The 18,935-nt window shown below is 32.6% G+C and overlaps 2 protein-coding genes across 2 annotated transcripts in view; one reads left to right on the top strand and one right to left on the bottom strand.

Annotated features, from left to right (window-relative positions):
* Positions 1–18,935, top strand: part of LOC130890767 (uncharacterized) — a 661,979-nt gene that overhangs the window by 83,557 nt on the left and 559,487 nt on the right. The window lies entirely within an intron of this gene.
* LOC130890768 (histidine-rich glycoprotein-like) lies at positions 17,545–18,319 on the bottom strand. The gene has a single exon (XM_057795071.1). It carries the CDS (start codon positions 18,283–18,285, stop codon positions 17,545–17,547), a length of 741 nt encoding a protein of 246 aa, XP_057651054.1. The 5' UTR covers positions 18,286–18,319.

Raw genomic sequence — 18,935 nt, 5'->3', positions numbered from 1 at the left:
TGAACAGTATTCTATTCATTCATTCAAATTACAATTAGGAATTGAAACTCACATGACAACTCACAATTACACTGTGTGACACAAGTTTCGATAACCAAGTTATCGTCTTCAGAGACTCAAGGTAAACTCATAGTGCTCGGAGTAGAAGGAGGACCTAAACTTATTTGGGTATTTTAAGGCATTTCAGTATATTTGATAAAAGCTACTCTACTTATTTGAGATTCTGAAAAATTCTTGTTTTATTGTACTTGTTGGAGTCTGATTTATTGAGGTGAGCAATATATTATAAATATTTGAGAAAATAAAAATAATGTTAGTGAGATTACTACACACTTCAAAGAATACAGTAGAAAAGTAGTAATTTTTTGTATTAATAATAAAACCTCCATGATTTCACTGTTCTGCAGTAATATGAATATGATGTTGTTATTACATGTTTTATATATAAACGGACTTTCATTTCTAAATGATTTACGTATAAATAAGGGAAATATTTGTTTAAATGCATAATTAACTCCTTTACAACGATTATTTATAATTCCTACGCCTCTGATATTACAGCTGACAACAAAAATTCATTGCGTAATATTTCTTATAAAGTATAAGCTCGTCACCGTCAAATGAAGAGCGGCACAAAAACTCATGATTGAATTTTTATAGTTTGGTCTCATTTTATGGTCCGCAACTAATATAGAACAAAGTTATTAAAAACGCAATTATTACATTTATAATTCATGAAATGGAGTTAATTACCATTTTTAAGGATTCCATTTATCAACCGGATTGAAAGGGGTAATTAAAAACGATCCGTTTCCTTTTTAATCTTTTTTTCAACCCTGACAGAAATTGGCACCACGAAGAACTAACGATATCTCTGTATATTCGTTTTATTCAAAAACCTCAATTAAAACCGAGAATATAACCTCACATAATTGGACTTTTAGCGTATGTTGATTGAGATATTTTATTCTGGGGATTTGTTTTATTCTGGAACAAGCGTGGAGAAATGGGTGGTTGTCTGATGGATTTTTTGTTTTAATGATACTGTTTTGACTCTTTTATATCTGCATATTTGGAATATTTCCGCATTAATGTTTCAATCGTAGGTTTTGAATGATAACATTACGTTTATTAAGCTTACATTCGTAGATTATATTGTTTTTGCAGAAATATCAATTTGGAGTAGAATATAATAATCATTTTAAACAAACATACTAATATCATTGCCAATTGATATTTATTCTTTTCGATTACCAAGTCTTTCGTTTGTAATTGGTTCTAGTTTATCATTTTTAGTCCTTCTTTTCTATTTCATAAATCGATTGATGCTTTTCAGGTTTATTTGTATATCAATATTTTCCATACTCTGGTCTTGGATTACGTCTACATGAGTTGGGAATTTATTCTTTTGACTATCAAAAACTGCATCCATTTCTTTTTCAAAATCAGAAATCCACTTATTCTCCTTCTTTTCTCGTTATTCTTAACATTTTCCTATGTACGTTCCAATAAATAAATGAAAACTAAATTGATGTTATTTGATCGATAATCATTTTTGATCACAAACATCCTGTCGTCCCTTTCAATATTAATAAATTTTTTTATGTTCAATGTATAGATATGATCTGAAAATTCTCATATGGCTGTCATGCTAATTTGTTCTTCTATTATTGGGACAGAAAGTGATAAAAGGAGAATTTTACACAAACTGGACTATTTGCAAAAGCGTGTACGAATAGAGAGACCTGAAAAATGGGCCAACAAATTTTTTGTACATAATAAGTCTGAATATCACATGAAGCTTCTGGTTCACGAGTTTTTGGTTATTAAAAGTTTCTTATCTACTCACAACCGCCTTACTCAACATATTTAGCATCATGCCGCTTCTCGTTCTAGACAAAACTAAGAATTGTGCTGAAAGAGGAACGTTTTGACACTGACTGACTTTGAGAATTGAGAAGGTCACGACAGAACAATAAAAAGGATGTTCCGGGACAAAAAATATGGGAGTGAGTAGATGACGTAAAAAGTAATGATGTAACATATAAAACAATTTTCTCTTGCGACTCCTCATTTCTGAGTTATAGGCATTTAAATTTCAGAAATCGGAGCTCATATATTATGTAAGTATATTTTCTAAATTATACATTCGAACATTATGAATATTTGATGGATAATTACGTATGTTCATGTAGTGTGTTTGACGGAATAAATAATTCTACACTACTATCTGAAGGCCAGAAGTGGCTCTTGCCCAATGGTTATCGATCTGTAAATATTACAGGGACAACCTCTACAATCCAAAGATAGCAACAATGAATTTTTCAATCGATTTTTTAAGAAAAAGGTACTCTTTGTTTAACTCGATAAAATTTATGGTTAAGGAGATATGTACATTTTTAAATCGTTGTACATGCCAAAGAACCCGTTCGCTATAAAAAAACATTCTGAAGAAAATTATCATAAATTGTAATTATTCATTGAAAATACTCACAGGGGGTATTAAATCACAATGAAAATTTTCTAATTGAACTACATACTGTTGAACATCGTGTTGTTGTTTGAAGTGGGCACCTTGCACTTCTATATTCTAAGATTCTGCCTTATAGCATCACAATCGACATTTATTCTATCGATAATTTCTTCTTTTGCTTACTGGTGTTGCATATACCAAGCTTTTGAGATACCTCCAAAAAATTCAATGGAACGGGGTGACGATGCAAATGTATCTTCCCGACTTATTGAGAAAAACGTTATTAGGATAATTTCTTACATCATTTGAGAAGTGGAAAGGGACTCCATCGTGCAAGAGCTACATGTCTCCGTAAATGTTTAGAGGAATATCATTGTTTATCATTAAATATCAAGTTTAAATTGTCGTGAGGATTTTCATGGGAATGATGGGAATTGATAAAACCGTCGCGTGTGAAACCAATTTCATCAGTAAACTGTAGTGGTTGTTTATCTAGAAACCAACGAGCGTAGGTCATTCTTGCTGGATAATCCTCTACTTCCATGGAATGCACTTTCTGGATGTGAAAGAGATAAAGAGGCTGCTCCTGAAAAATACAATGAATAGTTGTCATTTGATTGTGCTTTGATACCTTCTGTTAGTATTTTTAATAAATAATTACAATTATAATTTTCTTCAGAATGGTTCTTTATGACTAACGGTTTCCTTGGGATGTTCAACGATCTAAAAATCTACAAATCTATGCAATAAATTTTATAGAGTTATAGAGAGTACCGTTTTGTTGAAAAATCGATTGTAAAATTGAATTTCGCTTTCTTTAGATTGAACAGGATGTTCCTGTAAATGTCACGGATTTTTAACCATTGGGCATGAGCCGCCCCTGGCCTTCAGATAGTAGTGTAGAATTGATTATTCATAATATTTGTTTCCCAAAAAATAATTCATTCCGAATAATTTGATACATCTCATATATAATATGATGATATAAATTATGTTAAATTGTCACACACACATTAATGTTAAAGTTATTATCTGAATTATACATACATAGTTATAAATAGTAATTCATCAAACTTTTTGTTTAAAATGTACAGACTATTTATTCAATTGTTTAATAAAGTAGTAATATCAATGCTATTATCACAAACCATATCTAAATATCTTATTCCCTATTAGCAAGTTCTGATTTTGGTACACCACAAACGCAAACAAGGAAATAATTCATCCCGGAATTGTCCGGTTCATCTGTTGCCGTTTCCGTCGGTATTTTGAGACATTTCTCCTTTCTTCTTCCGCAGCCGATTCTGTCGCCATAACAGCCGATATCAATAACTACAAATTAACACTGGAACACTTGTAGGTAGGACGTAACTTATTAAAGAGGAGCGTTTAGATACTTCTGGGCAAGTTTGTTGCCGAAATTTGGAACAATTAATTACCAACTTGGGGCATTTGTAGAGAGTGCGATTTGAAATGAACAGCAACCTTTATTGTTCCGATGGAGTTTAATGTGTCGATGAATTACAGCTATAACTGATATAAAGTTTGTTTCTGGTAATTAACTAAACATGTCTGGTTTTAAGCTATTTAGGGATTATTCGACGGGCTTTAATAGGTAACAATTTCAAATCCTGTACAGAGTTACTGGAGTTGAGAAAATTGTTAGATAGCGTGACGTAAACCCCACTATAGTAGTAGATCATATCGGTCACAATACAGTGGTTTCAATTGAAATTATATTATAATAAACCTTTGGTCAAAATAAATTGAACAATATGAGTATTTAAAGAGAAGATAATTACTTTTACAAAAAAAATTTAATGGATTTTGGATCGATTTTTTTTAGTTTGAGTATATAGGGACTATTAAAATGATAAATTGTGGAACAGTTTCTTATTTCAATTTTGTTTTTAATTGTATCACACATTTGTTCCATCGAGTATCATGGAATAGCTAAAAATTTGTTCGATTTCTAAGTGTTCCATCATTTTCTTGCTTCATAATATAATTCATTTGAAGTCCTAACTATTATACCTAACTATGTTATTGTCTTTGGAGTTGTCTTCCACTTCTTTCTCTTTAAATGTTTCCTTTCAAACTCTTAAAAATTCAATTAAGTATCAGTAATAATCAAATGCGAATACCGTTAGACAGTACAGATCTACAGAATTTACTGAAACGTTTGAAATGCAAATTCCTCGCATTTTTACATAAACCCTATATAGGTTTCAATATTTTTTAAACATTTCACAGTGAATAGGTATACATTTTCTCAATGTTTCTACCTACATCATCCCTTAACTATCTAACAAAAATACTCAGTAATATTAGAAGTGTTACACTCAAGACAAATGGTATATAAACCTTGATTTTTTGGTGAAGTGATAGCTTTGAATCGCGTCGCTCTCCAAGTCATGCACGATTGTTACTGAATACGATATCACGCCCTCTGCGTCAGTAAGTCGTAGTCAAAAGAAACATTGGACGGTACTGGAAGAGATGCAAGTTCTGCAGGTGGTGTCAGAGACAGGTGTACCTACCTTTTTACACCATTAAGCAATTTGACGCTTAAGAACAAGTAGTAAGGGCTTCGCAGTGCTATTAGTCCAAAGTATAATCTTATTTATGTATTCGCAGTACAATTAACTCTAAGGGTAAATTTGTGATACCATCTCTAAGATATTGATAAAGTATTCGATTTTGGAACATTTTGCAGCGCTTGAAACAAGTGGGGTACTAATCGTTTCACGGCATTGTTGTTTCTTCGGTAAAAAAAAAGAACGAGAAAAAATTTGTTTCTATAAATATGAAACGTTGATATTATCCTCATGATCGTCATTATATATTGTCAAAAAAGCAAATGAATGGTTCATTCTGCTTGTTACATTTATACTGTTGCTTAATCGCTATAAAAAAGTAATTATACCAATTATATGGAAATGGTTTTACTATACCTTTACAGTGAGATCGTGACAAAAATCTTCTTCATAAATCTTACTAGTCTTATCAATAACCAAGGAACTAATAAGCATAGTTACATTTGGGTCAAAATTCATTCCTCGTAATTAACTAAACACATCTGATTCTGAGCAGTTTAGTAGAATGGGAGAAAACAAAAAGCTGTAAATCGACTTCCCGCATCGTGATTTCTCTTCTTGTATGCGAGTCTGTGTTCCGATGTTAATCTTTCGACTTCTCACAGTCCCACATTTGATTTTCAACCTAATTATCTATACCAAGTCATTCGAGATTACATACGCATATTTGAATTCATAGAGTAAGATTCAACGTGAGGTATTTTGTTGCGGAATGGGTTTGAGAGACGGCTTAGCGTTTGCTATTTATGAGAAAATCAAACTAGTGCGACGTATTTGACTCTCGCTATAATTACATTTGCTATTTGTGTGCGTCATAAATTCTTGTCGTGGTAATGAGAACTTGTTAAACATTAGAAATCTCAGATTTATATCGTGGAAAAATAATTAATTGAGATTGTCAGTATTACTCTATAGGATTCCGGTAACTTATTGTAGATCTGGAAAATCTCTATTATTCAGTAAAGACCGAAAAGAACAGTACTAAACTCGTAATTATTTTATTTTTCTCTTCATTTTATGACAAAAGGGTCGCGTCAGGTCTACGAAAATGGATCTAACGGCAATTTTTGATTAGTAGACCTAGAAATGAATAAGGCTGTAAAATGTTCCAGAGGAAATTGACGAATTGCGGCAGTAGTAAGGAAAAATCTCTTCGATAAAGTACAGACCAATTCATCCGTATCCCAAAACAGCATACTATACACTCACTTTTGCAGGAACTTGAAGGAACTTCTTGAACCTTATACATTGTTCAAAAATTCGGAATTTTCATACCGGAACGCGAAAGTTCTAGCGCAATATTTGTCTCTATTGCGACAATCCCGATGATGTAATTGTTTATCATATACGAAAATGCACCCAGCTCCTTTAGGACACCTTGGAAGGAATATTTTTTGAAACAAGATGCAACTCTGTCCTTGTCGCGCTCGCTTTCGCATTCATTCAAAGACTCGTTTTTGAATTTTGTTGTTGTTAACTATCTTGGGATATTCCGTAACTTTTTTTTTGTTGACGCAATACATTAATCGTATTTCTGAACTTCCTAATATCCTTGAAAATTACATTATTATTTAGAAAACCTTTATTAATGTTTTGTGTGAATTGATCATACACGAATTGACGAATAATACCATTACGTCGGAGCGAAAATACTGCTCTACCAAAAACACTAGAAAACTTGAGTATGCTCGCACATAGAGACACTTCAATGTTTCAATTTTAGAATTTTTTTGGAATCAACTGTATTTGGCATAAAATGAAGAATACTTTGGACTGCATAGAGACAGAGAAATATAACTGAGTCCACAGCAGTTGATACACATCTCGATATTTCTATAAATTAAATTTCTGAATCTGACCAACATGGATTTTTATTATTTGATCTTCCATTGCATTGCTGGTTTTGTGGCAATCTTCGTGAAAGTTGAACAAACTGCTTTCAATCTCATCTTCGATTAAAAACTATTCTGTCATTATATTTCAGATGATACCTTTTCCGTAGAAATTAGAAAAAATGATGGCATTTAATTCGTATCTAACGACTTAACAATCTAATACTGATGTTTGACACCGTGGAAAGATGAAAGAAGTTTCAAAAAACCGAAGAATTATCATACTCCGCGAGGTCAGGAAATTAACCATTATTACCTTTCGGGCCATCTAGGAGGCTAAATACTACATTAAGAGTGGAAAAGTGGTAAAATAGAAAATAGGTGGTAGAGAAATTCATAGTTCAAATGAAATGGAATCTGTAAAGTAACTTTAACAAGTATTCTATTATCCAATTATTAAAATTAGATTCATTACAAATTGACAAATTCTTCTAGTACTTCAGTTATTTTGGATGCATCAGTTTATTGTATTGTATCCATGGATACAGTATAATAAAACTTGGATGATCAAAGAATAATATGATTGGTGGCGTCTTAAATCTGTATAAACTCATTCTAATGAGGAAACTAAAGGACTACAATATGTTTGGTTCGATTATTAATAATTACAAAGTATTGCTTGAAAACATTCAATATTTCCGTTAGAAACTGGGGCAATTCCAAATTGCGTCATATTCACACACAAAAATAACGTTAATCAACCTTGCGTATCTACTAATTATCAGTCAACATGTATTAATTAAAGAAATATTTACTTTACTTCACGTAAAATATCGCATACTCCAGAATTTCATTATGTTACATAGTTAAAACGAGACAAACAGAAAATCAGAAAATAAACAGAATGACTCAAGTTACTCTCAAGATGAAAGTGAAGCAGTTCCAACGACATTACACCATACAGACTCTAATTAAATCGTAGAAGCCAGATATTTCCATTTATATACTTCATGAAGTATATAGAAAATATCATACAAACATGATGACTTTTTTGATTTTTATTATTTATGTATCGATATTTTCCACCTTCAAAGTAATCGAAAAATAAATACAGAAATGATATCTTGGAACAATTAGAAGGTTCAATGAAAGAAAAATACAATTAAAGCTTTGGAGAAAGATTATGGACAACAACATACTTTTTATCTAGAACAAATGTCGTTATTTGAAGCGTGGCTCATAACTGCGTGACAAAGAAAAGATATGATTAATTCTCTCTGTAAATTTTCACATACTTAGATTTCTCTCTCAATCCTCGTTCTTACAATATGCACTTTCAGCATAATATTGTAGACCTAACAAGATCAGCTGAATGTTGTGTTTATAATAATACAGAATTATTAGTAAGCTTCTAAAATATCTAAACATCTAAAATTATTTGTGTGTCTCATTTCCTCACATAATGATAAAGTTCCACCAATTTATTTTGGGTTTATATGCATTATATAAAAAATACTGTGAAAATTATTTCGTGACAAGATTGTTTTCAAAGTAAATCCCTGGAGCCAATGCACTAATACATTGACTCCAGTGATATTTCAAGGCGTTGTAGCAAATCTTTCAGTGTCATTTTAGATAGCAGACTTATCACAGTTGTCTGGATTCTCTTGATCTATACATAACATGTTCCTTATGCAACTAATTCGATTTGCATTATATTCAACACACAGTGATACATCCATTGCTGTGATACAGCACTCAATTATTGGCGATTTCTGGAGGCACTCTATTGACTCTATATCGATAGAGTTTTTGATGCATGATCTATCCAGTTTGAATGAACTTGTCATGGATCATTTTGAAGCTGCCTATGATTTGAATATTTTGCACCTTAGATTTGCGCTTACTAGTTTTTTTTGGTCTTGTATCATTTGGTGAAGGCTACTGTTGGCTCTAGCACTTCGTTTTGGGATCGTAAGGAAATGCCAAGTTTCATCATTCATAATAATGCCATCGAGCAGAATACAATCAGTCAGTTCCAAACAATCTTCTACGATTGATATTCGATGTTGCTTTCACTCTTCTATAATGTTTGTCGGAACCAGTTTTGTATACGTCTGTATCGTTGCTAAATCTGGAATTAAAATCTGTCTGTCGGTTTCACGGTTGATATTGACGATCTTGGTGGATTAAGCCAAATGTCTAGACGTCGGGAGCGTGAGTATCATAAGCACGGTATCAAACGGATCCTAGTATTTTCTCTATAGAATTTGACATAAGTGATTCTGATTCGTAGAGATCGCTCGTATGTGGTCAATACAACTCTTGCGTGTCGATAATACATCGTGTATTCAGATATTGTATTTAATAGGTTTTCATATTTTTACTCTTACAAATTGTTCTTCTTCGTTTTTGTCCATTACATCACGGGCACTTTTCCTAGGTACGTTTACTGCGAATATACGACAATCTGCTTACTGATAATTGCAGAGGAAAATGCGATCGCTACCGTTGAGATGGACGGTTTGTGAAAAATTCATCAATTTGATGTGATGCGTCCGATGCGGACATATGGACGCTTAGTTTTAGTGAGCTTACACTCTTCGCATTTCTGACAGTGCGCACCTGGACTCGTCTGCCTTCTTGGGTTTGATTTTCCATACTTTCACAATTTTCTTGAATATTTCATCCCAATAAAATACTTACGTACGGCTTATAAAATAGTTATCAAAAACACTTGATATTCTACCGTACGTCAGTTTTAGTGTCCTCATCGTACAATTTTGTACAAAAATTTGATTGCGACGTGTGATTTCTCAATCTTTATGACGAGCCCTACTGAAACCCATGTACAAAAGATACAGGGATACAGGGTATAAAAAAGAAATGAATTAACATCGAAGAAAATTAATATAATGCTAGCCATTACCGACTGTCCCCATATTAGTACTCTTGATATATAAGGTCAACACGTTGAAAATTGGTCGTAATTATTGATATAAAATTCATTAAAAATTTTAAATTACACCAAGTGTTGATAGGATACCTAGGATGTATTCGATATTAAGTCGTTGCCATGGAAAATTAATAAATCAAAAATTGATTTTAGCCATAATTGTAGTATTAATATTGTAAGCGCCATCTAACTATTCTGTATCTGTATCTATTTCAAGCTGTAAGATATTTTATTGCTATAACATAGCCCAACGCTATCACCTTATTTCGCATGTCACATCTTGATTCTACCAAATTTCTACAGATGGCACTTTGTCAATTCGCGTAACAAATGAAGGTAGACTGTCATAATTGTCATCGGTTTTATTTTGAGTTTCGTTCGATGACACAGATAAATTGCATTTAGTGTACGAGATTATTTTTAAGGCTTCTGTGATAACTGATAAAATTAACTTTTTGTCAATTGTAATATCAATGTCAATGTAAGTATTTAATTACTGGTGATTGCTATAATAGAACGAATGAAGTCGTCACACAATATTCAGATTAAAGAAGGTTTTCAGTGATAAAATTCATTTTTATCAATTTTGGCATAAGTATTGTACTGTTTTATTAAAAAAAGTTAGCTCTAGAGGATTATCTAGGAACAAAACAGGGGACTACGTTTGTATGCAGTGAGCGTTGATAGTCCAGCCGCAACGATCGATGACATCTACCTAATTAGTTTTTTATTTTATTTTAGGAATCTCAAATCATGCCGACAAAATGAACTAATCTCTCTCAATGTTTAAAAGGGGCTAAAAGATTAAAGTTAGTTCGATCTCAGGAATCCAATGAGGATCGAAAAACGACACTTGCTATGGTTAGAGAACACCAGGCTTTAAGTCGTTCTGTGGAAACCATTTCCGAAAGGGAACCTCGACAAAACACAGATCGAAAGCGCCATGTTATTTCACTCTCCACAGAAACGTCCACCAAAGAAATATCCGATTGAACGCTGATCGTGAGCGTCAAACGCGGATGTTTATACCAGGAATTCCTCTCATCCCAAACAACTTTGCATTTCATTTCAAACTAGTCCAATTCCCGGCTTGTCTTTGTTATGCAATGACTATCAACAAAGCACAGGGGCAGACTCTACGCGTTTCAGGGGTGGACTTTACACCAAGGCTGCTTCTTACACGGTCAACTATACGTTGCTCTCTCCCGAGTTAGTGAAGCAAATAAATTATTTGTATACATCCCGACATACCAAACGTCCAACGTTGTATATAAGGCGGCATTGTAAATATTTATTAAATAACTGTTTTTTTTTCGTATATTTATCATTAAAAGATTTGTAAGTCCAATTTTTGTTTAAAAAGTTGATCTGTTATTTACGTAAACAGTCGTGTGTACTAGTGTGCTAGTTCTTAATAAAACGCATTATTGAACATAATTTTCGAGGAAAAATGAGATTAAATTACATGAATTTGTCGACATTGCATTGAATACCAATTGCTTGTAATCATTGACTCCGTGAAACAATATATATTTAATAATATCTTTCAACAAGTTTCTTCTTATTGTATTGCAAATAAAATTGAATTAAAACCGTAATTGGCATTGCTGAAAAACTGGAGACTTATTTATTCATGAATATAGCCTAATCCTTTACAATTAATTTCCGACATAAACTAATTACAACTGCCAGCTACAGATTAATATAATTTAATCACAAATGGAGTGGTGCCCTCTAAATTTTAATTAACGATTAACGAAGACATTATTAAAATGGTAGGAAAATGATCCTGAATAGATTTTTCAGACTGTGTTCTAATGAGATTTATTGCTCGACGTCAGGTTTTAAAGAATTCAAAGATGAAAAAGTTGCGGTGTTTGATAGGCCTGTCTTGGAAATCGTTACTCAAAATTAAAATTTATGATAAAGTCTCACAAACTTGGGAGATCATCAATTTATCTATGGAGTTGGAAATTGTGGGCCCTTTGAAATGGAGACGTTTAATTTCGTAACGCAAAAAAATTATATGTAGCGATCAAAATGTGGTGAAAGGAGAAAAACTATCGCTCTGTGACGTATAAACTATATTATCCAAAGTTTGATGGAGAAGTACGGTGCATTAATTGTAGAGCAGCAATTACGCTTCATCTATTTCATTAAATGATTAAAGCAGTGACAATTTGAACCCGTCCGCCTTTTCATTCTACTTCTATTACGCTTCAAGTGTCAATGTTGAAGTCTGTCCGGTATTTCAACCTCAGATAGGCTATAAATACAAGACAAATTCATAAAAAACATTAATTTTATTATTAAAATTTTGGTACACTTACGGTTACTTTTCTACATAATCACCGAAGTGTGGACAAGCTTTTCAATACCCTCTTCAAAAAAGTTGCTGCCAATATAGCCTAACCATTCAGGACGTGTTTACGTGGCTGTAGCACAACGCCGACTGACGCCTTAATGTCAACAATCGCAGAGTGTGTAGTTCGAGAGCTTCGCAGTCGCCTACAGCGCAAGCCCGGCCCGCATATTAATAAAACATAAACAATTTTAGTATGGTGATGAGTCACTTAAGAATATGCATGCGATACTAGCCAAGGGTAGCAGTTTTATTTAGGTTAATTTGAATTTTGTGTTACTCCATTACTTTGCTTTTATTGCAATAAGATAAACGAACGAAATAAAGTAAATAGAATTTCTTCTATTATATATTTCTAATATAAAATCTTCACATATAAGTTTCTATTGCAATAAATTGATAACTAAAAGCCAATTTGTGCTTCCAGATAATGAAATGTATTTGTAAGATCTGTTTTTTCCCAAGGTCTTCTCAACAGTTAATTTATTGAATTCTGTTATACAATTCACTGATTTAATATTGAATTCTAGTTCTGATGTCATGAAAAATAATTAACCTTTCTTGTATAACTTGATCGCCTTCAATATGCTTAGGTGTAAAAGACCCAGCTGCATAATTTGCAACAAATACCACCCGATAATATTTGATCATTCGCGTATGAAAACATGTATATTAATACTGAAAGTATTAAATCGAATCTTATTTTCTCAAATATATAATAATTATGAACATCTCTTAGGATCAAAGTATATCAATATTTTTTCAACTTAAATTTGCAAGGCACCACTTACCACACTAATTATGACAATACAAACGCTTTTATAACCACTCCACTTTGCCGCGTACATTTAATTAGCTCCTCTACTTTGAGCTCCTGTTTTATATATATATATATATATATATATATATATATATATATATATATATGCTCTTGGAATACTTCTAGAACGTAGTAGAAACTTAGTAGTTATATAGTCCAGAAACATATAGAACACTAGTTAGTCAATAATATATATGGAGCCAGCTACTATCTTTTATAGTTTTTACTACATTAAATGATGACCAGTCCCGTCAAATATCGTGCAGCTATATATCCGTCTCAGTATGTAAATAGCACAAGACGTAAAAAAGCAAATCTGTAGCCACAGCTGCCATTAGGCTATAATAATGATCTCTTTTCTCATACATGTATTATAACATTTCTCGTTCGTCCGATGTACATAGTTAAAAAAATACGGAAAAACTTTTTTTCAAATATTTTTTTCTATAAAGATTTTCTACAAAAGCAGCTTAAGACAGGATGTAGAAGAAAGTTGATAGTTATTCATTCATAAATTAATATAGAAATAGTTCAAATTTTCAAAATGATAGATGTTGATGTGCAAATTTGTCTCAGGTTTAAGAAGAATTACTGATGTAGATACATAAAGAAATTAAGTGGAGTGTTTATAGCACAGCTCGCGAGACAGAATGAGAATGGAATAGGGGAGTGGTGACTACGTTTGATGAAAGATCAGACAGTTATGAGATTCAATAGGTGGTCGGATGGAACTGAAAACCACTCATGAATCTCATGAAGATGATTAGATACTATGAAAAATACTCTATGACCGCTTCCGAAATTACAGAAGCGAAAAGAAGCTTCCCTTTCTAGTATGAAAAATAGCGTAAAAATTCAGCGCGATAGGTCAGATATTCGTAGCGACGGTGAGATAAGACTACAGTTGACTTAGTAATTAGATGCGATCAGAGTTATTGGTTTAAAAGAAAATAGGCGAAGAATAATTGTTATATTGAAATCGATGTCCTCGCTTCATGGAGAAGTAGTATAATCTCTAAATTTTTTCTGCTTGATTATGTAGTTATCGAATGTTCTGAAAAGAATAATTACGATATATCATGTAGGAAAAGGTAGTTGAGAAGTGAAATCCTGAATTTTTATTTTATGAATAAGTGAAACACCCTGTAGTACACGGTGTTATTCAATTACAATAATCATGATTTTCTTCGCAAGCTCTTAATTGTCAATAAATTTATTTTCATAAACTTTCCCTAGAAAGAAAGCAGAAAACTAATTCTTTTAAAATGTTTGTCGAGCGTTAAATTCTATCGAGGAGCAACAGATCGGAAATATTGAAGGAATGGTTAGAGTCTGATTCTGAATGTTTTTTGAGTAATTAACTTAGTGAAGTTATATTGTTTTCTCATGAAATGAAATTTACTGCGTAAATAATTCTTCATTCTCTGTTTTTGTTGCGGCACTTGTAATAATATTTGTTTTGTGTCGGATGAGTAAATTAGATCGACTTTCGCCGCATATAATAGTAAATGTCACTCAATAAATTCTTATAATTATTGATGAAACTCTAGAATACCAAACAAATCTGAGTTCAAAGACCAGAGAGTGAATATTGTGTTTAAATTTGTTTCTGAATGGTTTTAATACAAAATCGGCATTTCTTGAGAAAATTGTTTTTCATTTTCAACAAAGCCTCATATTGCTATTAATGTCGTGATGAAATTCACTTAATTACTCATAAGTGATGTATTTTTCTTAAACCTATGATTGTTAGCAGAAATACGTCAGGTTTCTTTTCTTCAACCAAATCATTTTATTCAATTACCCTGCATGCTGACTAGGGTTTCATGTTCAACAATTCTCACTCAATTTCCCATATCTAGTTTGAAATTCTATTAAAACAGCGAGTTGAAAGGGCAAATAAAGTTTTGATTGTTTTTGTTATGTTTACAAAAGAGTTTGTGAAAATGCATATGTTCCTTATTTTGGATTTTCTATTGTGAACCAAGAGAGAAAGTGAGTACGACTTAAAATTGACACTTTGTGTTATAATGAAATATATATAGAGCAGGGATCCTTTGCCGCATCCCGCATTTCGTAGCCCACACTTTTTTAGCTATCCAATCGTTTTCCTGGATAGCTCTGTCTTTTATAGTCTGTCCAATTTATTCATTCCTTGAGGTTTTTCCTCGTTTTATTCTATTCTGCGGTTAATACATCAATACTTTCTTCGGCCACCTGTTCTGCTCCATCCTCATCATATGTTCGTACCAGAGCAGTTGCTTAGTCTCTATTTTTTCTGAATTCGTATATACTCGATCTGTTTTTCGTCATATATGCTCTGTTCTGGATATCCTGCATGATCTTCTCAAGTAGTCCATTTCCTATTATTTTCTCCTGTTTAGCCGTTAGTTGTCTTTTCTCGAGTCCATAGGTTGAAATAGGCTCCATTATGACTTTGTATATTGTCATTTTTGTATTTAGGTTAATTTTTCCTGACCAAAGCTATGAGTTTAGAATTTGTATCGATTTCTTCCCTAATTGCACTCTATTTCTTCTACATTCTCTTGTTGCTCCATCTTCCTAAATTATGTTCTATTTGGATTATCTACACCGTCTAAATCTATTTATTCGTAGCTTGGATTCTCCTTGTGTTATTATTATCGGCAGTTATTCTGTTTTTGAATATTTATATTCAAACCTCGTTTTGCAAATTCGTTGTCCAATTTTCATAGTGTAACATCTGTATCGTTTTCGTCGCTAGCGATCATAACTTGGTCGTCTGCGAAAAATGGCGTCGATAAGCACTTATTCTCCATATAAATTCCCTTTCTCGCAATTTTAGGTCACCAGCTACTCAGAGCTTCCTGAATGCATATAGATTATAGAATAATGTTGGTGACAAAGTACACCCTTATTTCTAACCTTTCTTCTTCCGTCAATATATCAACGGCAAATGTCGTAGGTCTTTTCGAGATCGACAAATTAAATGGGAGTGGCTAAATTCTCCAGTATTTGCTGTGTTACAGGAAATGCATTACAAAAAGGCTAGTATTATATATGCCAATGTTTCATCTGTTACTAAACGAATTTCACATTTGAAATATCTCCTACTCCTACAATTTTTCTTGGTAGTTTCAGCCAAAATATATTAGAAGATGACAATGAATGTAACGCCGAAGTTTCTAGTGATTCGGACGATTCATATCTTTTCGGAAATACTCTACATGTAAACAATTAATTTAAAGTAAATGATTTCATTAGATTTACAATTATTAAATATAAATTTTTTTCTTCTTATAGAATCTCGCTTACAACATTGGAATTTTTCACATCAGATAAGAATGTTACCATGCTCCTTATCAGAAGTGAGGTTAACTCTTAATTTACTAGAAAGATTGGATAAACTGTTATTTTAATGGTATTCTGGAATTTTTTTAAATAATGAATCAAAACTATAATGAAACAGAATGGTACTTATTCGTTGATTCCTTGACATATAATTTTGAAGCTTTTTTGCACAATAGAAAGATGCTATACTGTTTATACCAATAGGAATAAAATTGATGAAGTATGAACAGCCTCAATGTAAAACTATGTAGCCACCTCAGGGTGGATTTACCAAATATTCTTGTTTTCTTTATTTGTGGGGGAGCAGCGCCAGAGAGCATCATTATGTTCGAATCAAATATACATGGACCAAATGAACATCAAATATATCAAAGATCAAAGACATTATTCTATATCCTTCACAAATTAAATTAGCACTTTGTGGTGTTAAACATGAATAATAATTCTGGTATGTTGCAAACAGTATTTAGAAAGGAAACTTTAAGAGGAAATATTTCCAAGTTCACAGATCTATAAAATTATAAAAAATCCTCGGTTAGGTTTTAGCTACTAAGGAAAAAGTTACATTGAAGTCATTCAAAAATATTGTGAGAATTATGAAAATAAATTGGTTAGCTCATAAGGGAGCTAACCAATCGAAGATCTGTTTCCTGCACTCACATTTGAATTTCGTCCTTGACAGAAAGTATAAGTGACAAACATGTTTTGAAAATTTTTGAAGAACTTTATCATAAATTTTGAGATGAGAATATGATAGGGGATTATTGTTTGTCTATAATGACAGGAATTGACACGAAAAACTTTTAAAAGAACAAAATTTTTTATTTTCAATAGTTTTATTATTATATCAACCAAGAATTATGTGTAATGAAGAGACGTGACAGAACATTTTCATTTTGAGCTTAATACTTGCGACATAAACAATGATCAATAATTTGTGGTGTAAAAATCGTGTGATTCGATTGAAGCTGATTTGTGAAGTGACATTACTGAGACCGATATTACTGATGAATTATTTATCACAATTTTGAATAACTATTTTATGAGAAAGAAACAAATCAACACTTATTTTAATTTTTTATTATGAAACATTTTGCAATTTAATAATAACAATAAAATCAACAAATTCAACACACATAGACAATACTGGAAATCACAATCAAAATTGGTTAACCTAATGCTTTGAGGCATAACCATGTTCTTTATGCCCTTCGTGATCTCCTTTCTTTCCATAATCGGAGTGATGAGAATGATGATGTTCATGACCACCATGTCCTTTGTACCCGTGATGATCTTCGTCATAATGTCCATTATGTCCGTAACCTTTTTTGCCATGATGTCCTTCGTGATGTCCAGATTTGTGAGAGCCTCCTTTTTTGTGGTGACCGGCATCGGATCCGTGATATCCGTGATGGTGTCCGTGCTTTTCGTGATGACCTCCTTTGTGGGCATCATCATAGAATTTGTGATTCTTGTGATATTCGTCTTTGTGTGCTTTAACATGATAACCTTTTGTTTTTTGTCCTTTTTTGTGGCCATGCTTCTCGCCGAATTTTCCTCCTTTATGGTGACCTCCATGAGCGTGGTGGGATGAGTGATGATCGCCTTCATCATGATGCGAGTGGTGGTGACCCCCCTTTTCCGCATGATGGCCTTCTGAATGATGTTTTCCGTGCTTACCATGATGACCTTTATCGTGATGGTGATCGCTATGGTATCCTTTTTCGCCTTTACCTCCATGGCTCTCGTGATGGTGTCCATGACCCTCGTGACCGCCTCCGGACTCGTGATGATGGCCATGATGGGAAGCAGCAACTGCCTGATCTAATGCTTCTTCTTCTCCTTTTAAAGCATGTCCTTGCACTAAAACTACTAGGAATGTTATTCCTAATAATACTAAGACTGCTTTTTGCATTGTTGTTTGAATGCTTGTCACCAACTGCACTGATTTTATTCCCGCTTCCAATGGTATTTATATTGTTGATAGTCTTACTTCACGTATAGAAATTGTTTCGGACCATTGGTTGGATAACGATAGAAATGCAATCTTTTGCGTTTTTTACTAAATTTACCTAGTTTTGTGCAACTCAATTTACCTACTTTATGTAATTAGATTCTGGTCAATTTTAACAGCATAGGCGTGTACTTCTAAATTAATAGTAAAACAGGTGGAACGAATTATTATATAAAGTACATTACGGTACCAACATTTTTATAAGATTCAGTATGATCACATCAGATATCGAAAAATTTATGAATATATTGAAAAACAAAAAACAATCATAGTTTAAATTTAAATAATGGCATGTTGACAATTCTCACTCTTGTCAATAGAATAATATTGAAAAGTTGATGGAATAAGATATTTGGATGAAGTCGAAATGCTAAGTAGCTCTTCTCCTAACATATTGGAATAAGCCGCAAGCACAACAGAAAATCTTCTACTTACAAATACAAAGAGGACTATGTTCTTGCATACGAGAATTTTATGGATTGGAAGTCAACGAAAGAAACCACTTCTTCTCCTGGAAATCTGTTACTCGTCTATTTTGCTAAATTGAATAA

Source organism: Diorhabda carinulata, chromosome 2, assembly GCF_026250575.1.
Source record: "Diorhabda carinulata isolate Delta chromosome 2, icDioCari1.1, whole genome shotgun sequence".
NCBI classification, from domain to species: Eukaryota; Metazoa; Arthropoda; class Insecta; order Coleoptera; family Chrysomelidae; genus Diorhabda; species Diorhabda carinulata.
Note: the sequence above shows the minus strand (reverse complement) of the source record. Positions and strands in the feature narration are given on the sequence as shown.

Bases quoted from the DNA above. Each gene is read 5' to 3' on its own strand.
- LOC130890768 (XM_057795071.1), bottom strand. From the start codon at position 18,285: ATGCAAAAAGCAGTCTTAGTATTATTAGGAATAACATTCCTAGTAGTT.